The sequence below is a fragment of the Notolepis coatsorum genome (assembly GCF_963971535.1).
Source record: "Notolepis coatsorum genome assembly, chromosome: 3".
NCBI lineage: Eukaryota > Metazoa > Chordata > Actinopteri > Aulopiformes > Paralepididae > Notolepis > Notolepis coatsorum.
In genome coordinates this window covers 144,774,695-144,801,430 of record NC_140167.1, presented here as the reverse complement: position 1 = coordinate 144,801,430, position 26,736 = coordinate 144,774,695, and the positions used below count along the sequence as shown (strand labels likewise).

The following is a 26,736-nucleotide window of genomic DNA, read 5'->3' as shown; positions in this document are numbered from 1 at the left end:
GGGAGCATAGACAAACAACTTTTGTCATTTGTGAAACGGGTTCCTCGTAAGCCAAGACTTCATACACAGACTGTATCAGGTAAGATTTATTTTCCTTGTTCCGTCATCCTCCCTCCCTGCATTCTGATGTGTAATGCATATGTGTCTGTTGTTGCATATTGGTTCTATTCAGTCATTATTCTTTATTTGTTTATTTGCTTTGATTCTTTTGAGAGTTGATATGTAACTAATTGAGCATTATCCCTATGCACTAGAATCCATAGAAAATGCGGAATCCATTCCACGGGATGTTGTGTTTTTACTGGATGGCTCTGATGAAACATGGGATGCATTTGAGGTCATGCTTGACTTTGTTCAAAGAGTTGTGGAGAAACTCAATGTGGATGAGAACAAGGATCGTGTCTCAGTGGTTCAGTACAGCAGAGATTCAGCTGTCCAATTCTTTCTGAATACATACAAAACACAACAAGATGTTGTTGACACTATACAGGGTCTGAGGCATAAAGGAGGTATACCCCTCAATACTGGAGCAGCCCTCCGGTATGTCAGGGATAATATCTTTACAGCCTCTGGTGGAAGTAGGCGCCAAGAAGGTGTCCCTCAGATACTGATTCTTTTGACTGGGGGGCGGTCCAGTGATGATGTCAGAGAAGATGTCACAATCTTGAAAGAAACTGGTGTGATGACATTTGTGGTGGGCATAAGGAATGCTGATACACTTGAGGTGCAAACCATTTCACATCAACCCAGTCATGCTTTTGTTGCTGCACATTTGAATGATCTCACGGCCATTCAACAGGAAATATACTCAGCAATTGAAAAGATTGAAATACCCACTAACATTCCAGCAGTGGCATTTGGTAAGACTTTCACTAATCACATCATACTGTACATTCGTACAAGACTGCTCCTAGAATTTCATCATTAAATCATTTGTATGACTTATATTGCCACAGATTACAACAGAAGAGACATAGTATTTTTGCTTGATGGCTCTGATGGTTCCCGGAGACAATTCCCAGATATTCAAGACTTTGTGCAGAGGATAGTGGAGAGCCTAGATGTTGATGTCAAGAAAGATCGTGTGTCTGTAGTCCAGTACAGTGACACAGCAGAAATCAATTTCAATTTCAACTCTCACTCTACAAAAGCTGAGGTTCTTGATGCGATAAGAGGTCTACGTCACAAAGGGGGCTATGCCCACAACATTGGAGCAGCTCTCCAGTATGTGAGGGACAGTGTCTTCACTTCGGCCTCTGGAAGTAGACAACTAATGCTCATACTGCTGAGTGGTGGGAGATCTGGAGATGACATACGAATCCCTGCAGCAAAACTTAAAGAAATTGGTGTAATTTCAATTGGTGTTGGAACAGCAGAAGCAGACACCCTAGAACTGCAAACAATATGTCACAAACCCGATTATGCCCTTTCAATCAGTGGTTATGAGGAGCTTCCAGCCGCTCGGCAGGATGTGTTATCATTGTTAAAGGATGCTCCCCAGCAAATGGAACCAACTGCTCCTTTGAAGAGTTTTGGTAAGATGTTTTGGTAACATTTTCTATGAAGCCTATGTCTAAAATGCTCTATAATCATATTTACAACACATTAACATGCAATCATAATTAATTTCAGGGATAGTAATTATTGACCTATCTCAAACAAACAACTTTGTTTTTGTCCGAGAGAAGTAGGCCTAACAGTTGCGATTGAAAAGAATATTAAGCTTTTTCATAATGACTTCAGACGCAAATCACAGCAAAGTGTATTATGCCTCCAATCCTCAATGTCGTCTGCCAACTTTCTTCATGTATCTTTAAAAAAATGGTGGTCCATAGACACCACAGATGAGGTATAGTGAGAATCAAGTGAACGGCCTAGGAAGAATACAAATTATTTTTTTGACAGAAACCAAATGGTGGCCATATTGTTTTATGTATCACTTTCATATTGATAGCAGTAGGGTATTACAAAGGGACAATGTTTCAATTTGTATTGTGATCAGACGAGCCATTGAGGAGTAGTTCACACTTTTAGTTTTGTGAGAATAGCACGACCATGGGGCCAAATTACCCAAAACATTAGTTATCCTTGTATATGTATGACAAACATAGTTCTCAAGTGTGGTGCAAATTGGACAAAGTGTTGACAAGTGTCGTCTCCGAAACTACTAAGACTAAGCTCTTCGTCGTTATTCTAATATCCCCAAAAAGGTGTGGTGTGAAAACAATTGAGGTCCACCAGGTGCTAGAGTTATACCAAAAAGGAGATTTATTGGCTGACCACAAGATGGGACCCAATTCACTCTCAAAAAGTTGTATACTCTATAGATTAGATGGATCCAGTTTACACGTAAGCAAAGGTGCACTGGTGTCCACCTTTCTCAAATTATTGTTTACAAAGATTCTTAAACAAGCAAAGTCCAATCCTATAATCTAAAGTTCCTTTGTGTTGCAGTAGATGTCGTTACTTTGCCCTCATCGATGAGGTTTCACTGGAGGTCATAGCCGTCTTCTTCACGATCTGTTTCTTCTCTTCCCTTCAGTTTCCAGAACATCCCTTTTTATGAATGAATTTAGAGGTCGGCCTTGTGACGTCATCACGTGACGTCATCACGCCCATCCAATCGTAGGTTACTTGGGTCAGATTCAAACCGGCGGCCGGTTCTAAACCCACCCTTGACTTAACAGTCAGACTTTAATTCCAAATTGGTTCTATATCAAAGCTTAAACCATTCTTTTGTTCAGCATAACACACACATTTTATTCTAGGTCTGGTTCTAAGGCACATTCTAGTATTCTTTATCAAATTTTTTACCATAATATAACACAATAGTCAATCATATCGGTCCACCCATTAGTTTAAATTATAATCTTCCTACAGGCATGTTCCTTCAAGACCTACATTTGCATACAGTTCTTGATCTAAACCACTTTACTACGTATTTTCATCTCAGCGTTGAAATATAATCAGAAATATTCCCATGGCTTTTTTGTTGGCACTATGCTGGGCCAGATTTGTATTAACACATAGTACCTTGGATATATATTACTTTAGTTTATTTTCTAAGGGACCTTAATTCAACCAAAAGCCAATTCATTTATTTCATTCCAATCTAGAGGATTTCCAGAGCAGGCTTAATCCTGCTTTTGAACAGCTGTGTTCCAACTGCTTGTAATTTCACGTGGCCATGTGACTTAGATAGTCACACCTTAGTCAGCCAGGTCATTGTCTGACCTCTGGGCTTTAATTAACATCCCTTTTGTTCTAATGTTTCACATGTTGATGCTATCAGCCAGTACCATTGTTCTCTAGGAAGTCAGCTGCCAGGCCTAGTTCTATATGCAAAATTGGTGTCTGTGGACAACATTCCAATGGTCCTATATACACACAGAAATCTCCACAGTATTCCCCCTTGATGCGGCTGGCCTGGCCATGTGGTTTTAAGACAATTATTGAGTTATCTTGGAAGATAAACTGGATACAAAACTGGTAATATTAAGCATTAATTATACCACACAAGTAGCACATAACTTCCTGTTTACCATGACATTCTGAAATTCAATTGGATCTAGTAGTACATACAAATATCTAAATTATAAATTTGAAGATATAAGAAGTTGGTCCCTAGAGATACCACACAGCAGCTTTCATGAGAGTGGGGAAAAGAGCAATACAAAAAGTCAAAATGGAGGAAAATCCAATATTGTGAACTTCATAGATCCTTATTTGTTTTCCACAAGGAGCCTCATCTCTGGGTATTTTCGTGGCTGTATGACGAACAAGTCAGGAGATATGCTCATTTGACATTTTTAAGTTTGGCCTGATGGTGAATCCATAATATCCTCTACAATGTCATTCTGCAGATATAATTATTTCATTATAATCATTGAAATGATGCCTCATGATTACAGCCACAAAAGTCAGTAATGGGAGGTGGCTGGGTAGTGTAGAGATCTAAGCACTCGCAGGGACCCGGGGTTCAAATCCCGGTGTCATCAGCAGTACCTCCGGCTTGGTCAATCACCCCTACGAATACAATTGGCAGTGTGGGAAGCCGGTGGGGGTATACCGTATGAGTCCTGGTCGTTGCAACAGTGACTCCTACTGGTCGCCTTTTCAGCAGGGAGGGGATCTGGGCAAGATGGTGTGAACCTCTGCATGTGTTATGCTCTCCCAGTGAAACTCATAGCTGTCAGGTGAAAATAAGCGGCTGGCGACTCCACTTGTATCGGAGAAGGCACGTGGTAGTCTACACCCTCCCCAGACAGACAACGCAATGAGCAGGACCAGGAGGGAATTGGCATAATGACAACATTGGGGGATCGGAGAGAAAATTGTAGAAAGTAGGGGTGGAATGGTAAGCATTCGAACCGTACACCGTTCGGCACGACATCCCCGGTTCGGGGCGTGTGTGTATTGTACGGTTCACGGGATGAGCAAAAAAAAATCTTCATTTGGCAGGGAGCCGGGAGAGGTGACGGCACCGGCTGCTCAGCTGGCAGCAGGTGCTAGTCAGTTTGTGGAAATGGCAAGTGCAATATATTATAAAATCAATCTTCATTACGACTTTAAAAACATAGCCATTAACATTACATAGGCGTTAGCACGGTTTGTAAAACAACACAACGCACTTTAACTATGGTAGTAGCCCGCCAGCTGTAATACAGCCAACCTGAAATGTTACCGTAGCTACTAGCTAGCAGAGGATAAAATGGGAGTCTGAGAGGCGGGGTGTTGAAAGACAATGATAGGCGTTTATTCAACATCCAAGAAGGCTAACATACAACTGTGTTTACTAACTCCAATCGGGGCTATTGCCGCTTTTCCACTGCATGTTATCAACTTGATTCAACTCCGGTAACGTTAGAGTCGAGAAGGTCCCACACGCTAAACGGTCTGTGCGGACCCGCCAACCCATAGATAGTTCCAACTCACCGAATTACATTAATCCACCACAGTTGCACTCAATATTTAAATAATGTTAGTCTAAATAAATGTAGACAGACAATGTACGTATTTTAAAAATAGAATGGACAGAGCAGTGTTGTTTTGAAACAGTACAGTGTGTGTGTGTGTGTGTGTGTGTGTGTGTGTGTGTGTGTGTGTGTGTGTGTGTGTGTGTGTGTGTGTGTGTGTGTGTGTGTGTGTGTGTGTGTGTGTGTGTGTGTGTGTGTGTGTGTGTGTGTGTGTGTGTGTGTGTGTGTGTGTGTGTGTGTGTGTGTGTGTGTGTGTGTGTGTGTGTGTGTGTGTGTGTGTGTGTGTGCGTGCGTGTGTGTGTGTGTAGTCTATAGCCCCATGAATGAATGAATGAATGAAAACTTTATTTAACAGATTGCAGAATGGGTACAATACAGTACGGCTCAATACATACAATTGTTAAGGGGATGCAGACCTGAGAAAGACGTTTGTCTTGTTTCCATCAGGGTCCCCCATTTTCAATTCATATAGACATATATGACATACATGACATACAGATAGTCAGTACTGCTACATCTATACATTTATGACATACCAGATTTGCAAATACAGTACTGTTTGTGATACAGAAGGAGTCAAGAAAAGGGAGTATATACATTTGACGTAGAAACTGTACATTGGAGGAGGTTGGGTGGGGGGGGTTGGGTACATTGGGATATTGACAACCATACTGGGTAATTTACATTGGAGGTGGTTGGGGGGGGGGGGGGGGGCGGGGGGCACACTGTATAAACAAGTAACACTGTACATTGAGGGGGGCGGGGAGGAGACACTGTACAAACAAACACAATTGTACATTGAACTATTGACAAAACCATACTAGGTAAATGACTGTACATTGGAGGGGGTTGGGTTAGGATATTTACAGGGGCCAGTGTTGAATTGCAGTCTCCCGTAGGTGTCCCTTGAGAGAGGTTTTGAAAGTGGGTAGTGATCCACATTCCTTTACAGCTTTGGGTAGGGCGTTCCACATTGATGTGGCATAATTGCGAAACGTGTTTAGTCCCTTATTTGAGCCGAATCTGGGTTTAACATGATTTGTGGAGCTCCCTCTGGTGTTGTGATCGTGGTATTCACTGACCTTTGGGAAGTATTTTGACATGTACATGGGTACCTTGGTCGTGTAGTGTATCTTGTAGACCAGGCCCATTGCAAGTTGTTGTACTCTGTCGTCTACTCTAAGCCATCCTAGGTTGTCGAAGTGGGCAGGGGTGAGGTGGGTTCTAGGAGTAAGGTCAAGCAGTAGTCTGACCAGTTTGTTTTGAGATGTTTGTAATTTTGTTTTTAGCGCCTTTGAGGTGCTTTGGTACCATGAGGTGCAAGCATAGTCGTAGTACCCCTGAATGAGTGCTCCTGCCAGAGTCTTCAGGGTGTTCTTGTTTACCAGAGAGGAGATCCGGTACAAGAATCGAGTTCGTTGGTTGACTTTTTTTATTACATTGGATGCCATTTTGTCACAGGAGAGATTAGCCTCTAGGATGGAACCCAGGTAGGTAATTTCATCTTTCCTTGTGACAATATTGTCACCCACTGTAACTGAGAAGCCGTCGGTCTTGCTGAGTTTGTTATTTGAACCGAAGAGAATGGACTCTGTTTTGCCCATGTGTAATGATAGTTTGTTATCAGCGAGCCATATGCAGATTCTGCCTAGTTCCGAGCTGAGGGTTTTTTCAACCTGTAACTTGTTCTTGTCAGAGACCAGCAGGGCTGAGTCGTCCGCAAACAGGAACAAGTTGCAGTCACAAGCTGACGACATGTCATTTGCATAAATTAGGAACAGTAGCGGTCCTAGTATGCTTCCTTGTGGAACACCACAGCTCACTGTGAGGGGGGGGGATAGGGTACCGTTTACCTCCACCATCTGTTCCCTCCCCTCAAGGTAGGATTGCATCCAGCTCACTGATAGACTATCAAAACCAATTGCTTTTAGCTTGTCAATCAGAATGGAGTGATTGACCGTGTCAAAGGCCTTTTGTAGGTCCAGCATGACCATGCCGCAGTATTTGCCTGCGTCCACCTCTTGTTTGATGTGGTCATTCAAATAGAGAAGGCATGTGTCAGTGGAGTGGGATGTTCTGAAGCCAGATTGGAATTCGTAGATTAGATTTTTTTCCGCTAGGTATTTTTCGACCTGTTCGTAGACTATTTTTTCCATGACTTTCGAGATGGAGGTGAGAATAGAAACAGGGCGGTAGTTGCCTGGGTCTAATTTGCTGCCCTTTTTGTGCAGAGGGGTCACCCTCGCAATTTTGAAGTCCTTGGGGACGTGTCCCTGTTTTATGGAGAGGTTTATTATGTGTGTGATGATTGGTGTGATGGCGGCTGCTGAGTCTCTGAGGAATTTGGAGGGGATGTTGTCATGGCCAGTGGCCTTGTTAGGTTGGAGGGCGCTCAGTTTATTGAGTACCTCATCTGTTGTTACCATTTCCAGCTTGAAGTCGTCCTTGCGGACCCCTAGGTTTTTGTAGTAAGCTACTATGTGTTCTACCCCATAAAGCCCTGAGTGGGAGGGTAGTTTGTTTACCAGTGTTGTGGCTATGTTTGTGAAGAAAATGTTTAAGTAATTGGCTACATCCAGCTTGTCTGTGATGAGCGTGTTGTCAGTTTTTATGTTTATGTTTGAGAATCTGGTTTTAAGTTTTTTGCTGCATCCTAGTTGATTATTGAGTAATTTCCAAAGTTCACGTGGTTTGTTTTTGTTTTCCTCAGTTTTGTCATTGATGAAATTCTTTTTTGCAGTTTTGATCATGGAGTTTACGTCGTTTCTTAGTCTGTTTCTTTCTAGTTTGAGTTCAGTCACGTGGGCTTGGAGTTCACTGCTCGTGCTTTTAGTAAGCTTTGACTGACTTTTACGAAACTCAGAGCATTTTTTGTCTCTGGTTTTCATAGCGGCCAGTATTTCGGAGTGCATCCACGGCTCACCGCGATTTTTTACCCTGGTGGTTCTTAGGGGGGCCATGTCGTTTAGTATTGCTGAGAATTTGGTTTTGAAACCAAGCCATGTTTCGTCAACCAGTGTACCATTGAGTTCATCTGACCAGTCCAGACTCTCCAGTTCAAGGTTGAAGGCCTCGCTAGAGTAGGTTTTGAGGTCTCTAGATGTGACTGTTTTGTGGCAGCCAGCCTTTTGTTTTAGTTTTTTTCGGGTACAGAATATCATATAATGATCACTTAACCCACATGCTATAACCCCTTTATTTGAGATCTTGGACTTGTCGGAGGTCAGAATGAGGTCAATGGTAGTCTGAGTTGATTCACATACACGTGTGGGTTGGGTGATTAGCTGGCTGAGGCCATGCAGATCACAAAACCTACTGAAGGCCTTGAAGACGGGTGCATCTTTTCGTTGCATATCCGTGTTCCAGTCTCCAATAAGAATTTTGTCTACATCCTCAACTCCAGCTAAACACCCATCCATTGTATCATAAAAGCCACTATGATCTGGCGGCCTGTAGACTGTGCCAACCAGTAGGGATTTCGCCCTTTCGAATAGGATTTCCACCCATACAGTTTCAATTGATTTATGATTCAGGTCATTTCTGTTGATGAATTTGGTGTCCTTGTGTATGTACATACAGACACCACCTCCATGTTTGTTCCTATCATTCCTGATTATTGAGTAGTTCTCAATCTCTATCTCTGGATCTTTTACAGAATCGTCGAGCTTAGTTTCTGAGAAGCACAGTATGTTTGCCTTACCATTTATGAATATTTGTTTGATTTCATCCAATTTGTTTTTTAAGCTGTTAATGTTAATGTGAAAAATGTTCAGTCCATTGGCGTTGGTTATTTCATTGATGTTGGCAGGTTCGAAGTATTGTCCGTTTGTGATCTGTTCCTCTGTGTTGTTGTGGGTGGGAAGGGGGGAGGGGGGGGTCGGGTCCCGCGCCGTGCTGGAACAACAAAGAAGGGGGGAGGGGGGGGGTCGGGTCCCGCGCCGTGCTGGAACAACAAAGAAGGGGGGAGGGGGGGGTCGGGTCCCGCGCCGTGCTGGAACAACAAAGGACTCGTTCCTGGTTGTTTTCGTTGTTAGCTCTGCTAGCTAGCCGATCCGGCTTCAACATGGACGGTCGCATTTTACGTAGCTCCCGTAACCAACGCAACAGAGCAACAACAACAAAGTACTTTGCGCATTTTCTACTTTCCCTCCTGTGGATTATGGATTTGTACCTGAATTCACAACTCAAGCAGCAACTCCAGACAGAAGTGGAGGATAGCGAAAACGTAAAACAGCAGTCCCATTGCGACTTCTATTTGTTAACGGGCTCGGAGAGGAAGCATCCAGCCTTCGGAGCCACGACCATCCACACAGTACTTACTGCAAATCCGGAACGAAAGAAATTACCCCCGGCAGGCAAGTGTAATAAGAGATCAATGTTTTTATTATACCTGCTCATGTCGGGTGACATTCATCAGAACCCTGGTCCCGTAATGACACGGAACCAGAGACTACAGTCAAATCTGCTGATCCAAGAAGCAGCAGCCAGCACAACAGATCAACGGCTACCCACACATACTGCGGCTAACGACATGATCAACGGCAACATTCCTCCTCTGCCACCCCTGCAAAAGAACCCACGAGAGGCCACAGCGAGAGGGAAGGAACCGGGGTTCACAACCGAGGCGCCCAGCACGTCGCGGGGACAAAACAGCGAGGCATCGCTCCTCACACCGGCGCCGGAGATCAACAGCATCCACGCAATTGACGCTTCAGCCAGCAGTTGCACCAGCCGACCAGCAAGCGGCGACATACCCTCACAGAAGCCCCAGCGGACTCGGCGAGTGGCTAAAGGGAGAGCGGCGCGGGACATCGAGACCACCAAGGACCCGACGGTTAGCTTGGCTGGCCCCGCCAAGGCCGCCATGCCAGCAAGTCTACCCGGGCCGAGGCCAGGACAAAAGGCACCCCCCCTCCCCCACAATGGAGTACAATCAGACATATCTGTAATCAACCAGCCCCCCCCCCCCCACATCGCGGGCTTTCACACAAAGGAATACAGACACCAGCAAAGGACAAAGCATCACCCCTCCCCCCCTCCCCACCCACGGCACAAACAGCAACAACGCCCCCCCTCCCCCCACCACAGGACAGGACACAATTGAACAGAGTTACCTCAACTGTGACGACATCAAACTTATTACAAGCAAAAATGGACTTCACATATTTCATCTGAATACAAATAGCCTGAGACCGAAACTGGCTGAAATCAAACAGTTGTTTGTAAACGGTAAGGCTAACATATTGTGTTTCACAGAAACAAAATTAGACTCATCTGTACAGGATCCAGAGATTGAAATTGAAAACTACTCAATAGTCAGGAGGGATAGGAACCAGTATGGAGGTGGCGTCTGTGTGTATATACACAAGGATACCAAATACATCAACCGTACTGACCTTAACCATGATGAAATTGAAACTGTTTGGATTGAAATCTTATTAGACAGGGCGAAACCGGTACTAGTAGGCACAATCTATAGACCACCAGAACAGAGTGGGTTTTATGACACACTTGATGGGTGTTTAGCTGGGGTGGAGGGGGTAGAAAAAATTCTTATTGGGGACTGGAACACGGATATGCTGCGTAAATCAGCACCCGTCTTCAAGGCCTTCAGTAGATTTTCTGACCTGCACGGTTTCAGCCAGCTAATCACACAACCCACAAGGGTATGCGATTCGACACAAACCACCATTGACCTCATTTTGACCTCTGACAAGTCCATGATCTCCAGTAAAGGGGTGATAGCATGCGGGTTAAGTGATCATTATATGATTTTCTGTACCCGCAAAAAGCTAAAACAGAAGGCCGGCTGTCACAAAACAGTCACATCTAGAGACCTCAAAACTTACTCTAGAGAGGCCTTTAACCTAGAACTGGGGAGCTTGGACTGGTCAGATGAGCTCAGTGGTACACAGGTTGAAGAAACATGGCTTTAACCAAATTCACAGCAATACTCAACAACATGGCACCGATAAGAACCACCAGGGTTAAAAATCGCGCTGAGGCATGGATGCACACTGAAATACTGGCCGCTATGAAAACCAGAGACAAAAAATGCTCTGAACTTCATAAAAGTCAGACAAAGCTTTCCAAAAGCTCAAACAGTGAACTCCAAGCCCACGTGGTTGAACTAAAAATCCAAAGAAACAGACTAAGAAATGACGTAAACACCATGATCAGAACCGCAAAAAGAAATTTCATCAACGACAAAACTGAGGAAAACAAAAACAAACCCCGCGAACTTTGGAAATTACTCAATAATCAACTAGGCTGCAGTAAAAAACTTAAAACCAGATTCTCAAACATAAACATAAAGACGGACAACACGCTCATCACAGACAAGCTGGATGTAGCCAATTACTTAAACATCTTCTTCACAAACATAGCCACAACACTGGTAAACAAACTACCCTCCCACTCAGGGCATTATGGGGTAGAACACATAGTAGCATACTACAAAAACCTAGGGGTCCACAAAGACGACTTCAAACTTGAAATGGTAACAACCGATGAGGTACTCAAAAAATTGAGCGCCCTCCAACCTAACAAGGCCACTGGCCATGACAACATCCCCTCCAAATTCCTCAGAGACGCAGCAGCCGCCATCACCCCAGTCATCACACACATAATAAACCTCTCTATAAAACAGGGGCACGTCCCCAAGGACTTCAAAATTGCGAGAGTGACCCCTCTACACAAAAAGGGCAGCAAATTAGACCCAGGCAACTACCGCCCTGTTTCTATTCTTACCTCCATCTCGAAAGTCATGGAGAAAATAGTCTACGAACAGGTCGAAAAGTACCTGGCGGAAAAAAACCTAATCTACGAATTCCAATCTGGCTTCAGAACGTCCCACTCCACTGACACATGCCTCCTCTATTTGAACGACCACATCAAACAAGAGGTGGACGCTGGCAAATACTGCGGCATGGTCATGCTGGACCTACAAAAGGCCTTCGACACTGTCAATCACTCCATTCTAATGGACAAGCTAAAAGCAATTGGTTTTGATAGCCTATCAGTGAGCTGGATGCAATCCTACCTGGAGGGGAGAGAACAGATGGTAGAGGTAAACGGTACTCTATCCCCCCCCCTCACAGTGAGCTGTGGTGTTCCACAAGGAAGCATACTAGGACCGCTACTCTTCCTAATTTATGCAAATGACATGTCGTCAGCCTGTGACTGCAACTTGTTCCTGTTTGCGGACGACTCAGCCCTGCTGGTCTCTGACAAGAACAAATTGCAGGTTGAAAAAACCCTCAGCACGGAACTAGGCAAAATCTGCATATGGCTCGCTGATAACAAACTATCATTACACATGGGCAAAACAGAGTCCATTCTCTTCGGTTCAAATAACAAACTCAGCAAGACCGACGGCTTCTCAGTTACAGTGGGTGACAATATTGTCACAAGGAAAGACGAAATTACCTACCTGGGTTCCATCCTAGAGGCAAATCTTTCCTGTGACAAAATGGCATCCAATGTAATAAAAAAAGTCAACCAACGAACTAGATTCTTGTACCGGATCTCCTCTCTGGTAAACAAGAATACCCTGAGGACTCTGGCAGGAGCACTCATTCAAGGGTACTATGACTATGCGTGCACCTCATGGTACCAAAGCACCTCAAAGGCGCTTAAAACAAAATTACAAACATCACAAAACAAACTGGTCAGACTACTACTTGACCTGAACCCCAGAACCCACCTCACCCCTGCCCACTTTGCCAACCTAGGATGGCTTAGAGTAGACGACAGAGTACAGCAACTTGCAATGGGCCTGGTCTACAAGATACACTATACGACCGGGGTGCCCATGTACATGTCAAAATACTTCCCAAAGGTCAGTGAATACCACAACCACTACACCAGAGGAAGCTCAACAAATCATGTTAAACCCAGATTCGGCTCAAACAAGGGACTAAACACGTTTCGCAATTATGCCACAACAATGTGGAACGCCCTACCCAAAGCTGTAAAGGAATGTGAATCCCTGCCCACATTCAAAACCGCCCTCAAAGAGCACCTACGGGAGGCTGCAATTCGAAACTGGCCACCGTAAATGCCCAAAACCCCCACCACCTCCTAATAGACAGTCTCCTCCCCACCGCATGTATATATTCCCTCCCCGCCGTATGTATATTCCCCTCCCACCCACCCACCCCCTCCTAATGTACAGTCCCCTCCCCATCATATGTATATACTCTGTCAGGATCTAGGGGTAACAGTACTGTATATTTGAATACCGCCTATGTCACAAATGTATCAGTACTAAATACCTATATGTCCCTATGCCATAAATGTCATGTATGTTATGTATGTCATAAATGTCTATATGAATTGAAAATGGGGGACCCTGATGGAAACAAGACAAACGTCTTTCTCAGGTCTGCATCCCCTTAACAATTGTATGTATTGAGCCGTACTGTATTGTACCCATTCTGCAATCTGTTAAATAAAGTTTTCATTCATTCATTCATTCATCGGGCGTCGAGATGTTTACATCCCGCGTCGAGATGGTCGTCATGGTTTCGACCCTCGGTTCACCTCCTCTCGTCACTGCCTCACGTGTGCTCGTCTGCTGTGGCAGATGTTATATCCAGGTGATGGAAAAAAGAAAATTGCGAAAGGTCAACCTCTGTGTCCAGATGGATCTCTGTGTGGAGAGACAGAGGCTATACTTGGAATCTATTGACACGTTTTGGCACACTGTGATTTATAGCTTCACGAGAGAGTGGTGTGTGTTCACAGTAGTGAGAGTGAGATTGTTCTGTATAGAACTTGCCAATGTAGTAAAGGCATTTTAATGTTTTTTTTCCCTACTAAAAGTTGAGTGCCTTAATTCCGCTTCTTTTTACCTCTGTGAAGCCAGGGCAGAGGTTATGTCATTGGTCCCATCTGTGTGTGTGTGTGTGTGTGTGTGTGTTTTTGTGTATATCTCGTATCTCGAAAAGTAATGGTCGAATTGCCATGAAATTTGGTGTTCACATTGATGACCCCAATAGGAAGAAATTCACTGTCCTTGGTGATCCTGTGACCTTTCCTCTATTTTCAGCCCAAGATTTTCAACCTACTAATTTGGTTGACCTTTCCTCCAGTGCCACCACCATTAGACCAAACTTTCCATTCTCATATTAGCACATCTTGCGTTAGTTGTAGGGATGCTCGATATTGGCTTTTTTTACAGATACCGATATACCGATATCACATTTTAATGCCGATATCGGCAGATAATATCGGTAGGCCGATAATATCGGACATCCCTAGTTAGTTGTGATGTCACACATTTGTTGTGAATATTCATGACCCCAGGTAAACCTGTGACCTTTCCTCTAGCACCACCATCAGGTAAAACTTTAATTTAGAAATCAAATCAAGTTTCAAGTTTCTTTAATAGTTGTCATACAGAAGTACAGAATACTTTTGTACAAAATGCTTCTTACTGTTACGCTCCAGAGACTGTGCTAGACAAGATAAGTATCAAATAACATTGTATAGCATGTAAATTAGAAGTAGAAAATGAGATCACAATGTTCAGTATAGACATATGTACAATGTTCGATGCAGAATAGACGTAACTGAGTTACCATATAATATACAATATACTATGCAGTGTACTAATATACAATACTATATAGTGCAAAGCAGAAATGGGATGAGGTACAATTTAGGTACAATTTACAGTAAGGTGTACGAGTTGTAGTGCAAATCCTTTATCAATAAATATAAAGTGTGGGGAGTGGGTGCTACAGTGTGTTTGTTTAAAGTGAGTGTGTGCGTGTGGATGTGTGTGCTATGTGCGTTTGATGGTTGTTGTGTAGTGTTCATTGTTCGTTGAGCAGCCTGATGGCCTGGGGATAGAAGCTTCTTCTGAGTCTTTCTGTGCTCGCCTTGAGACTCCGGTATCGCTTGCCTGACCGCAGCAGTTCAATGAGGCAGTTGTTCGGGTGGCTGGAGTCCTTAATGATTCTCTTAGCCTTGCCCCTGCACCGCTTGTTGTAAATGTTCTGGAGGGTGGGGAGCCCCCCTCCGATTGTGCGTTCGGCTGAACGTGTCACTCTTTGTAGTCTGCTTCGGTCTTGTGCAGTGCTATTCCCAAACCAGGAGGTGATGTTGCCAGTCAGGATGCTCTCTATTGTACATGAGTAGAAGTTCTTAAGGATCTTCTGACTGACTTGGAACTTCCTTAGGCGCCTGAGGAAGTAGATGCGTTGTCGTGCCTTCTTCACAACACTGTCAATGTGTGTGGTCCATGTCAAGTCCTCGGATATGTGGGCTCCGAGGTACTTAAAGCTGTTCACTCTCTCAACCGGTGCCCCGTCGATGCTGAGGGGGCTGTATTCCTTGACCCCCGACCTCCTGAAGTCCACAATCATCTCCTTTGTTTTGCTGACGTTCAGGGAGAGGCTGTTTTCCTGGCACCATCCCGCCAGGACCTTGACCTCTTCCAGGTAGGCCCTCTCGTCATTTACAGAGATCAGGCCCACCACTACTGTGTCGTCAGCAAATTTGATGATTGTGTTGCTACTCCGCTGAGCCACACAGTCGTGTGTGTACAGGGAGTAGAGGAGGGGACGCAGAACACAGCCCTGGGGGGCCCCTATGTTGAGGGTGATGGATGAGGAGGTGCAGTTGCCTGCTCTCACCACCTGGGGTCTGCCCGTCAGGAAGTCCAAGACCCACTGGCAGAGGTCATAGTTCAAGCCCAGGTCCCTGAGCTTGGCTATGAGTTTGGAGGGGACTATGGTATTGAATGCCGAGCTGTAGTCGATGAATAGCATTCTCACATAGTTCCCCTTCCTCTTGTCCAGGTGTGATGCTGCTGTGTGCAGCACATGGGCTATGGCGTCCTCCGTGGACCTGTTGGGGCGGTATGCAAATTGCAGGGGGTCCAGGTTGATGGGGAGGGAGGAGCAGATGTAGCCCTTTACTAGCTTCTCAAAGCACTTCATGGCTATGGAGGTGAGAGCTACAGGGCGGTAGTCGTTGAGGCAAGCAGGCTTGGATTTTTTGGGTACAGGGATAATAGTGGACTTCTTCAGGCAGGTGGGGATGACAGCCTGTTCTAAGGACAGGTTAAATATGTCAGTGAATACCGGGGCCAGTTGGTCGGCACAGACTTTTAGGACGCGGCCAGGGATGCCGTCCGGTCCTGCTGCCTTCCTTATATTCACTTTTTTAAAGGTCCGCCTCACCTCATGCTCTGTTACCCTGAACGCTGAGTCTCCATCAGCAGCAGACCCCCCCCCCCCCCCCCATTGCAGTGGCTTGTGGGCTGGTGTTGTTATTACCAGCATCAAACCCCGCATAGAAGGTATTGAGGTCATTTGCTAAGGAGATGTCACTGTTCAGTTTGAGGGAGGTGCCTTTGTAGTCTGTCATCGTTTTGAGCCCCTGCCACATAGCTCTGGAGTCAGCCTGTTCAAACTGGAGTTAAATTTTATCCCTGTAGCGCCATTTTGCCTCTATTACTGTCCTCCTTACGTTGTATCGCGCCACCTTGTGGTCATTCATGTTGCCTGCCACCAGGCCGTCGTTGTATGCTTTGGTGCACGCTTTCAGAGCTTCACGGACGAATTTGTCTACCCAGGGTTTTTGATTTGGGTAAACTTTAATTGTGGTAGTGGGGATTGTTTCTTCCACCAAAGTACGAACAAAGTCCAGCACTGTCTCCGTGTAGACATTAATGTTATCTGTGTCGCGGAACACGCTCCAGTCTGTGCACTCAAGCGCAGCTTGGAGCGTCTCCTCTGACGCCACATCCCATTTCTGCACCTCTCGCGAGACTACCGGGACGCTCTTGATTTTTTGTTTGTACTTTGGAGAAAGCAAGATGGCCGCATGATCAGATTTACCGAAGCCACCAGCAGCCTGAGACTTGTATCCACCCTTGAATTGCGTGTAACAGTGGTCTAAAATTTTACCGCCTCTGGTGTTACAAGTCACATGCTGATAGAAGTCAGACAAAACCTTTCTCAGATTGGCGCTATTGAAATCACCCACTACTACAATGGCGGCGTCAACGTTCGCTGCTTGGAGTTTGTTTACCTCGTCGTGGAGCCTGGAGAGCGCGGCACTATTGCTGGCTTGCAGTGGAATATACACTCCGACCAGGATGATCGCCGTTAACTCCCTCGGGAGGAAGAAGGGTCGACACTTGATGGTTATATATTCCAGGTTGGGGCAGCAGTGGTTCGATAATTCCTTCACGTTGGCTGGATCGCTCCAATTGTTGTTCAACATGAAGGCGATACCACCTCCACGCTGTTTGCCGGATTCTGCTGTTCTGTCCTTGCGTTGAATGAAGAAGTGATCGGCCGGTTGGATGGCGTGATCTGGGATTTCTGGCGACAGCCACGTTTCAATGAAGCAGAGAACATTGCAGTCTCTAACGTCTCTCTGGAATTGAATCCTTGATCGGATGTCGTCTAGTTTATTGTCAATTGATTGTACATTGGCTAGCAATATACTGGGTAGTGGCGTTCGGTGTCGTCTGGTTCTTAGTCTGTTACGGATTCCAAATCTTGTGACATGATAGGCATACAGTCACAGAATCTGCTGCGAACATGATTTTTATTTTATTTTGGTCACCCCATGACCTTTCCTCTAGCACCACCATCAGGGCAAACTAAGAACAATATGAAAAGGTAAAACGTGGCATGTGAAAGTAATGGAAAAGTGGAAAGATTGTTCGGCCTTGGCAGAGGTCAGCCCTCGTAATGTACATTCAGTGGCGGCTGGTCACTAGAGGGCGCTAGGGTGCCGGATTTTGACCACAAAAAATATAATAAACATTTTTTAAATAAATAATAATTACTCATTTTAATTTGTGTTTAAAATGCACAATAGCATGTCATATATAAAATATAAATCATTGTTTGTGCTTCTGGTTCATCCCCTCTCTCTTCTAGGGTGATAGAAACATCACCCACTGAAGCCCAGTTAGTGTGCGACGCAGCCAATTGAAAAATGCACATAGCAACATAAATGCACGTAGCAACGTAAATTTTGCCAATCAGCGTCTTCAAATATGATGCCTAAAGGGTGATTAATTTATCGCCCCAAGCAGTCAGTGCGTTAGGGAGTGGGGATTTTTGCCTGAAATAAATGTTTTCTTTTCCCTTTATTTTCTTCATTTACATGTTAAAATCACAACAATTATTTTCTGGGGGACAATGCCAGAGATGTCCATTGTTATGCAGGTACTTACAGATCCAGCTCTTGATCGAACCTCTACTGCAAGGGTGCAGTGTCGTTAACACCTCGTTAACAGCACTGCCAGGTTAATGGTGCATGATTACCGCAGTAGCAGAGCAGAGCTCAGGAACCTGAGAGCTGCATCTGTATCTCTGAAGTTGGGAGCACACACACACAGACACACACACACACACACTGTTGTCCTCAATAATTAGTATTGTTATAAAACATTATGCCACTCCATACATGATAATAACTATACTTTAAAAGCATTATGATTGCATTATAATGTGTCATAAATATGATTAAGTGAAAGGCTTCATAGAAGACACAGTTCTTCATAAAGGAACTATTGCTGGTGTTTCTTGTTCAAATATTTTGTTAATTATTGCTAAAATCACAGTTTTAGCAAAAACGTATGTATTTTTCATGTCCAAATCCATGATACAATTATTCAAATGTTCTGCTCTTCTGTGATGTGACATTCCTTTGCTTCTGCAACTCTTGTTTGTCTTCCTTGCAGATTCTGAGAAAAAGGATATAGTATTTCTTATTGATGGGTCATATGATTCTAGGAATGGCTTTGAGGGGATACGCGGCTTTGTGGAAAGAATTGTCGAGAGTTTGAATCTGGAAGAAAACACAGACCATGTGGCTGTTGTTCAGTACAGCCGTGATGCCACAGCCAATTTCTATTTGAATTCATATTCATCCAGAACCGACGTGCTCAATTTGATAAAGACAATGAGGCACAAGTTGGGAAGACCCCTCAACACTGGCACAGCATTGCGGTTTGTCAGAGACAATGTTTTTGATGCCTCAGTTGGAGGTAGACATGCAGAAGGAGTGCCGCAGTACCTATTTGTCTTCAGTGGTGGCAGATCAAGTGATGATATTAGGGAGCCAGCACAGTCACTCAGAGGGAATGGAGTGAGGACCTTTAGCATTGGAACAAGGAATGCAGATACCTTGGAATTACAGACCATCTCTTTTACACCAGCACACTCTTTCTCTGTCACCGACTTCAACAGTCTCAACACCATACACTCCTCTGTGGAAGCAGTTATGAGTGGCGCTCATGAAATTACCAAATTTCCAACTGTTACTGGTAAGAGTCTGGAAAAGGACCTCCACACATTGCTTATTAATAAGATTGAAGAGTCATGTTGCAGCCATCACCCAAGTAAAAATGTTTAGGTTTTTCCATACTGAAAGTTTTCTGTAAAGTGTGTTGAAAAGTATATTTCTATCCATATGTACTTTTCTGAGATTACTAGGGGTGGAACGGTATGCATTCGAACCGTACACCGTTCGATACGACCTCCACGGTTCGGGGAATGTGTGTATTGTTCGGTTATATAACGTTAGCCTCGAGCTAGGCTAACGTTATGTTAGCTACGAGATAACTAACTTTAGCCACGAGCTAGCGAGCTAACTAATGTTAGCCGCAAGCTAACCGAAGGAAACGCTCACAGCGAAGTGACTCCACGACACCAGTTCCATTAGTGGGGAAGGGGGGTATATTGACAAGGCTTGACAACAGAGGTTCAAATATAACCAGGGGCGTATCTAGACCCAGCACTCTACTGGGGCACAGAAGTATATGAAGCGAATTTCTTTTTGCCGGTTTTGGCTGGTTTTTGGGTGAAAATGGGTGGATTTTGTAACTATTTTTTTTTTTACTTTATTTCGGTTTTAGGGTTAGGTTAGGGTTATGTTATTTAATTATTTTGGGGAGCCAGCCCCCCAAACTCCTGAAATGCATAGAAATCTATGAAATAAATAAAACAATCTGACATTTATATTAAAAAGAGCTAGCCCCCCAAACCCCTAAAATACATAGAAATCTATGCATTTTGGAACAGTTACTATATATATAGTCAAGAAAGCATTTAGTCATACTTAAAGTTTAAAGTGCTTTACTTGCATTGAACATTGCATTGAACATTGAACATTGAGGAGACATCATTAGAAAGCACAATGTATGTTTCCATAGTTACGCAGATGACACACAATTGTACATCTCCGCTGAACCAAATTATCACACAGCTATAAACTCCATTTCCGCCTGTCTCTTAGCAATAAACTAATGGATGACGAACAACTTCCTAAAATTAAATGAGGGCAGAACTGAAATCCTACTAGTCGGTCCTAAAACAAAAAGAGAAATGTTATGGGGCAACTTACTCCTTGGATCAAACCCGAAGTTACAAGTAAGTAACCTACACTGGCTTCCGGTAACATTTAGAATTGATTTCAAGGTCCTCCTCCTTATATACAAAGTATAAACATTGCGATCATCTACTACTGGTCTATTGAAGATTCCAAGCCACAGTCTAAAGAAAATCGGGGATGCAGCCTTTGCTAACTATGCACCAAAGTTATGGAACACACTACCCATGGACATTAGGGAAGCTAGATCTCTTAATATTTTCAGAAATAAGCTAAAAACGTACCTCTTCACCATAGCCTTCTAATACACCCTGCTGTTGATTGTACTGTAGCACTATTTTACTCTGGCCATTCTATTGCATAATTTTACTATCTATTCTACTATTCTATTATTGCACTGTATTACATCATATATTAATATTTTTACGAGTGATGCAATAAATTAGCGTTTTTTAAATCAAACGTTTTCAAGTATTAATATCACTACTATGTTACAAATGCATGTAGAATGTAAAACGTTAGGTTGGCAATAGTTTAGCAATAGGTTAAAAGTGTACTTATATCGTTTTAAGTTTTCTATTTGCAATCGTTTTTTGACCCGGAACCGGAAATGAAAATGTTGAACCATGGGAATTGGAATCTTTTTGCGGCCATTTTGTAGAGGGGATTCGTAGCTATCGTTCAGCGTTGGAATTTCTCCGTTCTACACTTCCTGTGGTCCACTATGGTGGTTCAAAGTTCAGCGTTCTGAATGAATCATATCAATAATTGTTATGATTCGCGATAATAAGCTACAAAAGGTAACGTTTTTGACAAATATTGAAACGCAGTCAGTTTCTCCACACTATTGTTATAATGTAGGAAGAATTAGATCTGAAATTTGTTACAAAATGGTTATACTGTGGGGGAAATAAAATAGTACAGTCGATTACAGTAAATATCAGTATCTGTTATTATGCAAGCCTGGTAATACTATATCCAAATTGAACTCGGCCATTTGAAAGATACTATATGTATATATATATATAAATGTGCAAATTGGCTATAATAAGGTAATGTATAAGCATATATTCTATATTCTATAATAATATTTCAAATTGCATTGGTCCGGATGGGAGAATTCAGTACTGTATATACAGAACCTTCAGTTTGATCATCTTCCCTTTATTAATTTCCTTAGATCTTTTGTACACATGATCTCAAGAGGGTACTGAATGAGCTCAGTGGCAGTTTTTTAAGTTTGGTCATTATTATCATGGTTTTATTCACTGTCAAAGATGAAAAGAAAAATCATAATTCATATTTCCTTTGTTTCATCACAATTTAAGCAAGCCTAGTAATAGACACAATATTTCTGACACTGAGAATACATTCATTGAGGTCCATAGATGTTCCTAGATACCAAGAATATGCAAATAGCCCTTGTAGAAGTGGAGCAATATTCCATTTACCTAGGTATACATTTTATGCAGATTTTCACCTGGGGTGGAACAGGTTAAATGATCATTTGATCATGTTTAAAAAGGGAAAATAAAAAACATTTGTTAATTAAAAAAAAAAAAAAAAAAAAAAAAATTTAATCAGTGGGGCACAGATGATCATCAGTAGGGCACGTGCCCTACTGATAGTGGTCTAAATACGGTGATGAATATAACTGTTTGTGTTCAACAATGAGCCAGGAGACTAGAGCGTGTGTATCAACTGTGCGTCTGTAGTGTTATTTTTTTTCCTAGCCGCATTTTTCAGAGACGCTCTCTGATTGGCCACTGACTGAAGCTCTCTGATTGGCCACTGACATGTTTGCCCAATCGCGTGACGAGCTGTGTCTTTGCCCATTTCCGCGTCTAACAGCCTGCAAACTACCTGGCGTTCTATCGCCATGCTCTAAGACAAACTCTAACCTTAACCAACTTTTAAAGAGTGCCTAAGCTTAACCAGTGTAGAAACAGGCGTCGGCCAATCAGAGAGCATCTCCGAAAAATGCAACTAGGAAAAAAAATAACAACAGTAAGGGCTGACCCCTATTAGTCGATTAGTCGACTAATCGGTCGAAAGGAGCCGTAGTCGACTGGCCAACCTCTTAGTCGAATATAATAATAATAAAAAAAAATTATTAAACTTTTTAATTTTTAATTTTTGTATCATTCTTTCCAAAAGAAAAGAGGCCTAGAAGCGTGGCTAACGCTAATGGCACGCATACCAGAGGCTAACTGCCTATGAAAACAGGCACAGAGGCACTGAAAGAGGATTTCACCCATCTAATGAACACACGTAGACTAGACAAATATCAAGATGTATCCATCAGTGGACCAATTGCATGCTTTTGCAGAGGACAAGAAGCCTTCAGTCGACTCCTTCAGACATTAAGCACCCCCACAGCCCAAATGGAATGATAAAAAAAATAAAAATAATAATTAAAAAAAATATATTAAAAATATTATGCTTTTTTATAAAAAATGTTGACCAATAGTCGACTAACGGCAAATTTTGGCCAATCATAGTCGACCATCCAAATCCTTAGTCGGGGACAGCCCTGGCTTAGTGCAAATTATTATTAATACAAGAAACCCCATAAACGTCCTTATTTAAAACCCTAATCATCTTTTCTGTGACTTTTACTTTTTGATAAGAAAGTCTAGTGCTGGTTGAGCATTATGCATACTTTATGTTGGCCTTTGTCTATAATGTGGCCACAAAAATGGAAAGGTTTAATTATTTTGTTTGTTTGCACTAAGTTAATACTTTGACAAATGTTGCCTATATTTTTCAGTCAGTTCGGTCTTTGTGTGCCAAACATTATTAAAGGTAAACTTTTTTTTTACCAAATAAATGAGAAGCATGTTTATATCAACAATGCCTCCCCTCTTGCTGTACCAAAATATCTCCTAGCTCTAACCATCACTGTCAAAATAATGTGCCTGATGTCAAATGGCCTCATTCTTTCAGTTTTTGCATGACTACGTCCTTGAGAATAACTGAAAAGTTGGATAATTTTTTGGCTAAATATCTTATGTTGATGTATGCTATTTTTGGAGTGTTACATTTAAAAAAAAAAAAACATAAACCGAACCGAACCGAAAACCGTAAACCTAAAACCGTGATACGAACCGAACTGTCGATTTTGTGAACCGTTCCACCCCTAGAGATTACACATTTTTTGGTGCTTTCATGTACTAATTCAAAGCACTGAATGATCATCATTAACTTGCTTGCTGTGTGATCTAAGTACCGGTACACTTGTTGTACTTAGTTGTTGTACGTCTGAAGTAGCCTACAGCTTTTAACATACTACAAGTACAACCTAAGTGGTTTTAATTTAACACAACTTTAGTTTACTTGGGCACTCCATATTTGAATGTGCAGTTGTATATACACAGTATATTGTATACTATTTGGCAAAACAAAGTATTTTAACTTAAGCAAATGCATTGTGGTTGTAATTTTCTTTGTTTATCCCTTTCAGACAATTCCAGTGTCTTGAAGTTAGATCAGAGTGCTGATATTGTTTTTCTCCTTGATGGATCTGATGCTATGCAAGGAAGTGTGAGACAAATCCGTGATTTTGTCAGCCAGTCTGTTGAGCAAATGGAAATTGGGCCACGTAATGTACAAGTTGCTCTGATTCAGTACAGTGATACGCCCACCACTGAATTTTTCCTAAACACTTATTCATCAAAAAGGGATGTCCTCAGTCACATAAACAATATGAGACATAACGGGGGGATAACCTGCAACATGGGGGAAGCCCTTGATTATGTGCAAAACATTGTCTTCTCGTCATCTGCGAGCCGAGCCCAAGAGGGTGTTCCTCAGATATTGATTCTGTTCAGTGGAGGAAAGTCAAAAGACAATGCGCTTGTGCCATCAGACAGTCTGAGAGCTGCTGGGATTGTGCTGTTCACTGTTGGGGTAAATGACGCTGATCGGTTGGAGATGGAGCAATTGGCACACAGTCCCAAAGAGGCATACTTTATCAGGGAGATTTCTGAGCTTACACCTATGAGGCAACAGTTACTCTCAGCTGTTGCATCTCACAGAGCTCCTATAAGGCCCGGAGTTGGTGAGTGAACAAGAGTCCAATAAGCAGCTTTGAGCTTAGTTGATTTGACTGTTTTCAGATGTGGTCATATACCTCTTTTCAGGAAGAGGCATTATTCTTACAATAATTTTAGATATAATTCATGGGACAAATCTTTTTTTTTATTAATATCATTGCAGATAAAGTACATTTTATATATAAAATATATATTTAATTACAATATATATTTCATTATATTTCATGTTTTATATGGTTTTAATTTCCTTAATTGAGATGTTTTTTTATCTTAAGTTTCAGGCACCGGTGTGAAGAGAGATATTGTATTCCTTCTTGATGGATCTGATGATGTTAGAAGTAGATTCCCAGTTATACGTGAATTTGTGGCAAATGTGGTGGGCAATTTTCACGTGGGCCAAGGACAAGATCGAATTGCTGTTGTGCAGTATAGCTATAACGCCGCAGTTGACTTCAACCTGAATACATACGCAACGAGAGATGACGTTCTTACACACGTCAGAAACCTAAAACCCAAAGGTGGAAGGCCTCACTATATTGGCACAGCACTGCAGTTTGTGAAGGACAATGTCTTTGTTGCAAATGCTGGAAGCAGACGCCATGAGGGTGCCCATCAGATGCTGATCGTACTGTCTGGTGGCAGGTCAAGAGATTCTCCTCGAGGTCCGGCAAGTGCCCTCAAATCTGAAGGAGTTGTGACGTTTGCAGTTGGGTCAAGGATGACTAACCTGGTTGAATTGCAAGCCATTTCCTCAGACCGCAGTTATGCTTATGCAGTCCCTGACTTTGCAAATCTTCATAATATTCAACAACGTTTGGTGACTCATCTTTCTCAAGTGAGACAAGACAAAATTACAGTTGGTAAGATCAAGTAATTAAATATTAACAAAGGGATATCATGTATGTTCATTATTAAACTGTGGCTCTGATAAATATTATGGAACTAAATGATCTCTTCTATATTAACAGCGGAAAGTGATCAAAAAGGAAGAGATATTGTTTTTCTTCTGGATGGATCTGATAATACAAGAAATGGATTTGGAGATATTAGAGATTTTCTTTACAAAGTAATTGGAAAACTTAATGTTGGACCAAATAACGACAGAGTTGCTCTGGTTCAGTTTAGTAATGTGGCAGTGGCAAATTTCTATTTGAATTCATTTCTGCGGAAGGGAGATGTTTTGACTTCTGTCAGAAGACTTGCACACAAAGGTGGAAGACCTCTGAACACTGGTGAAGCTCTAAAATATGTCAAAAACAATGTATTCACAACCTCCTCTGGGAGCAGAAACAGCACAAATGTACCACAAATACTTGTCGTGTTAAGTGGTGGAAGGTCTAGTGACAAGGTGGATCTGCCGGCAACTGCTCTAAAGGAAAGTGGTGTCTTGGTATTGAGCATTGGAACAAGGAATTCTGAAAGGAATGAACTGGAAATGATATCTCATGACCCAAGATCTACATTGTCAATTTCTGAATTTACTGAGCTTCCAGATATTGAAGAACAGCTCATTTCTGCAATTGTGGAGATAAAAGCAAAGGGAATGGTAAAAGGTGAGAACTGAAATACTGCATTAAGTTATGTATGAGTAGGAATAACTAAGATATGATAGTGATGTTAGGAATATTAGAATGCTATCACAACTCAATCTCTATTGAATCAATCATGGTTGGCTAAATTCTCTTTCATTTCTGATGCTCGTAGTGGAGCAACACACTCCCAGAAGGGATGTAGTATTCCTTCTAGATGGTTCTGACAGCACAAGGAATGGATTCCCAGCTATGCGTGATTTTGTTGAGAGAGTGGTTGAGAAACTCAATTTGGGAAAAAACAAAGACCGTGTCTCTGTGGTCCAGTACAGCAGAGATCAAGAGGTTAATTTCTCTCTGAACACATACACCACAAAAGAGGATATTCTTGCCACGGTCAGGGGGCTGAGGCACAGAGGAGGCAGACCCCTCAACACCGGGGCAGCGCTTCAGTATGTCAGGGACAACGTCTTCACTGCCTCCTCTGGCAGCAGGCGCCTGGAAGGTGTTGCGCAGAAGTTGATACTGCTGAATGGTGGACGGTCTAATGATGATGTAGATACGCCAGCCTCTGCCCTCAAAGAGAATGGGGTCTTGATCTTCGGCATTGGGACCAGAAATTCTAGCACAGAGGTTCAAAGGATTTCCACTAATCCTAGTTATGCCCATTCTGTGTCCGAGTTCTCTGACCTCCCTAGTGTCCAGCAGTCCTTCATCGACTCTCTCGATACTGTTATTGTTGAGGTCACCCCAACAACGATAGGTAAGACACAGCTTGCTTTGATTGCCCCCTAGGAATATTTGTGAATG

General features: G+C 42.8%; 2 protein-coding genes across 2 annotated transcripts in view; both read left to right on the top strand.

The window, feature by feature from the left end:
- The window catches only part of col6a3 (collagen, type VI, alpha 3), a 169,557-nt gene that overhangs the window by 46,300 nt on the left and 96,521 nt on the right, over positions 1-26,736 (top strand). The window lies entirely within an intron of this gene.
- Positions 26,092-26,721, top strand: LOC311225086 (collagen alpha-3(VI) chain-like; the record flags this gene model as incomplete). Its single annotated transcript, XM_084310293.1, has 1 exon — positions 26,092-26,721. One exon carries the CDS (start codon positions 26,092-26,094, stop codon positions 26,719-26,721), a length of 630 nt encoding a protein of 209 aa, XP_084166419.1.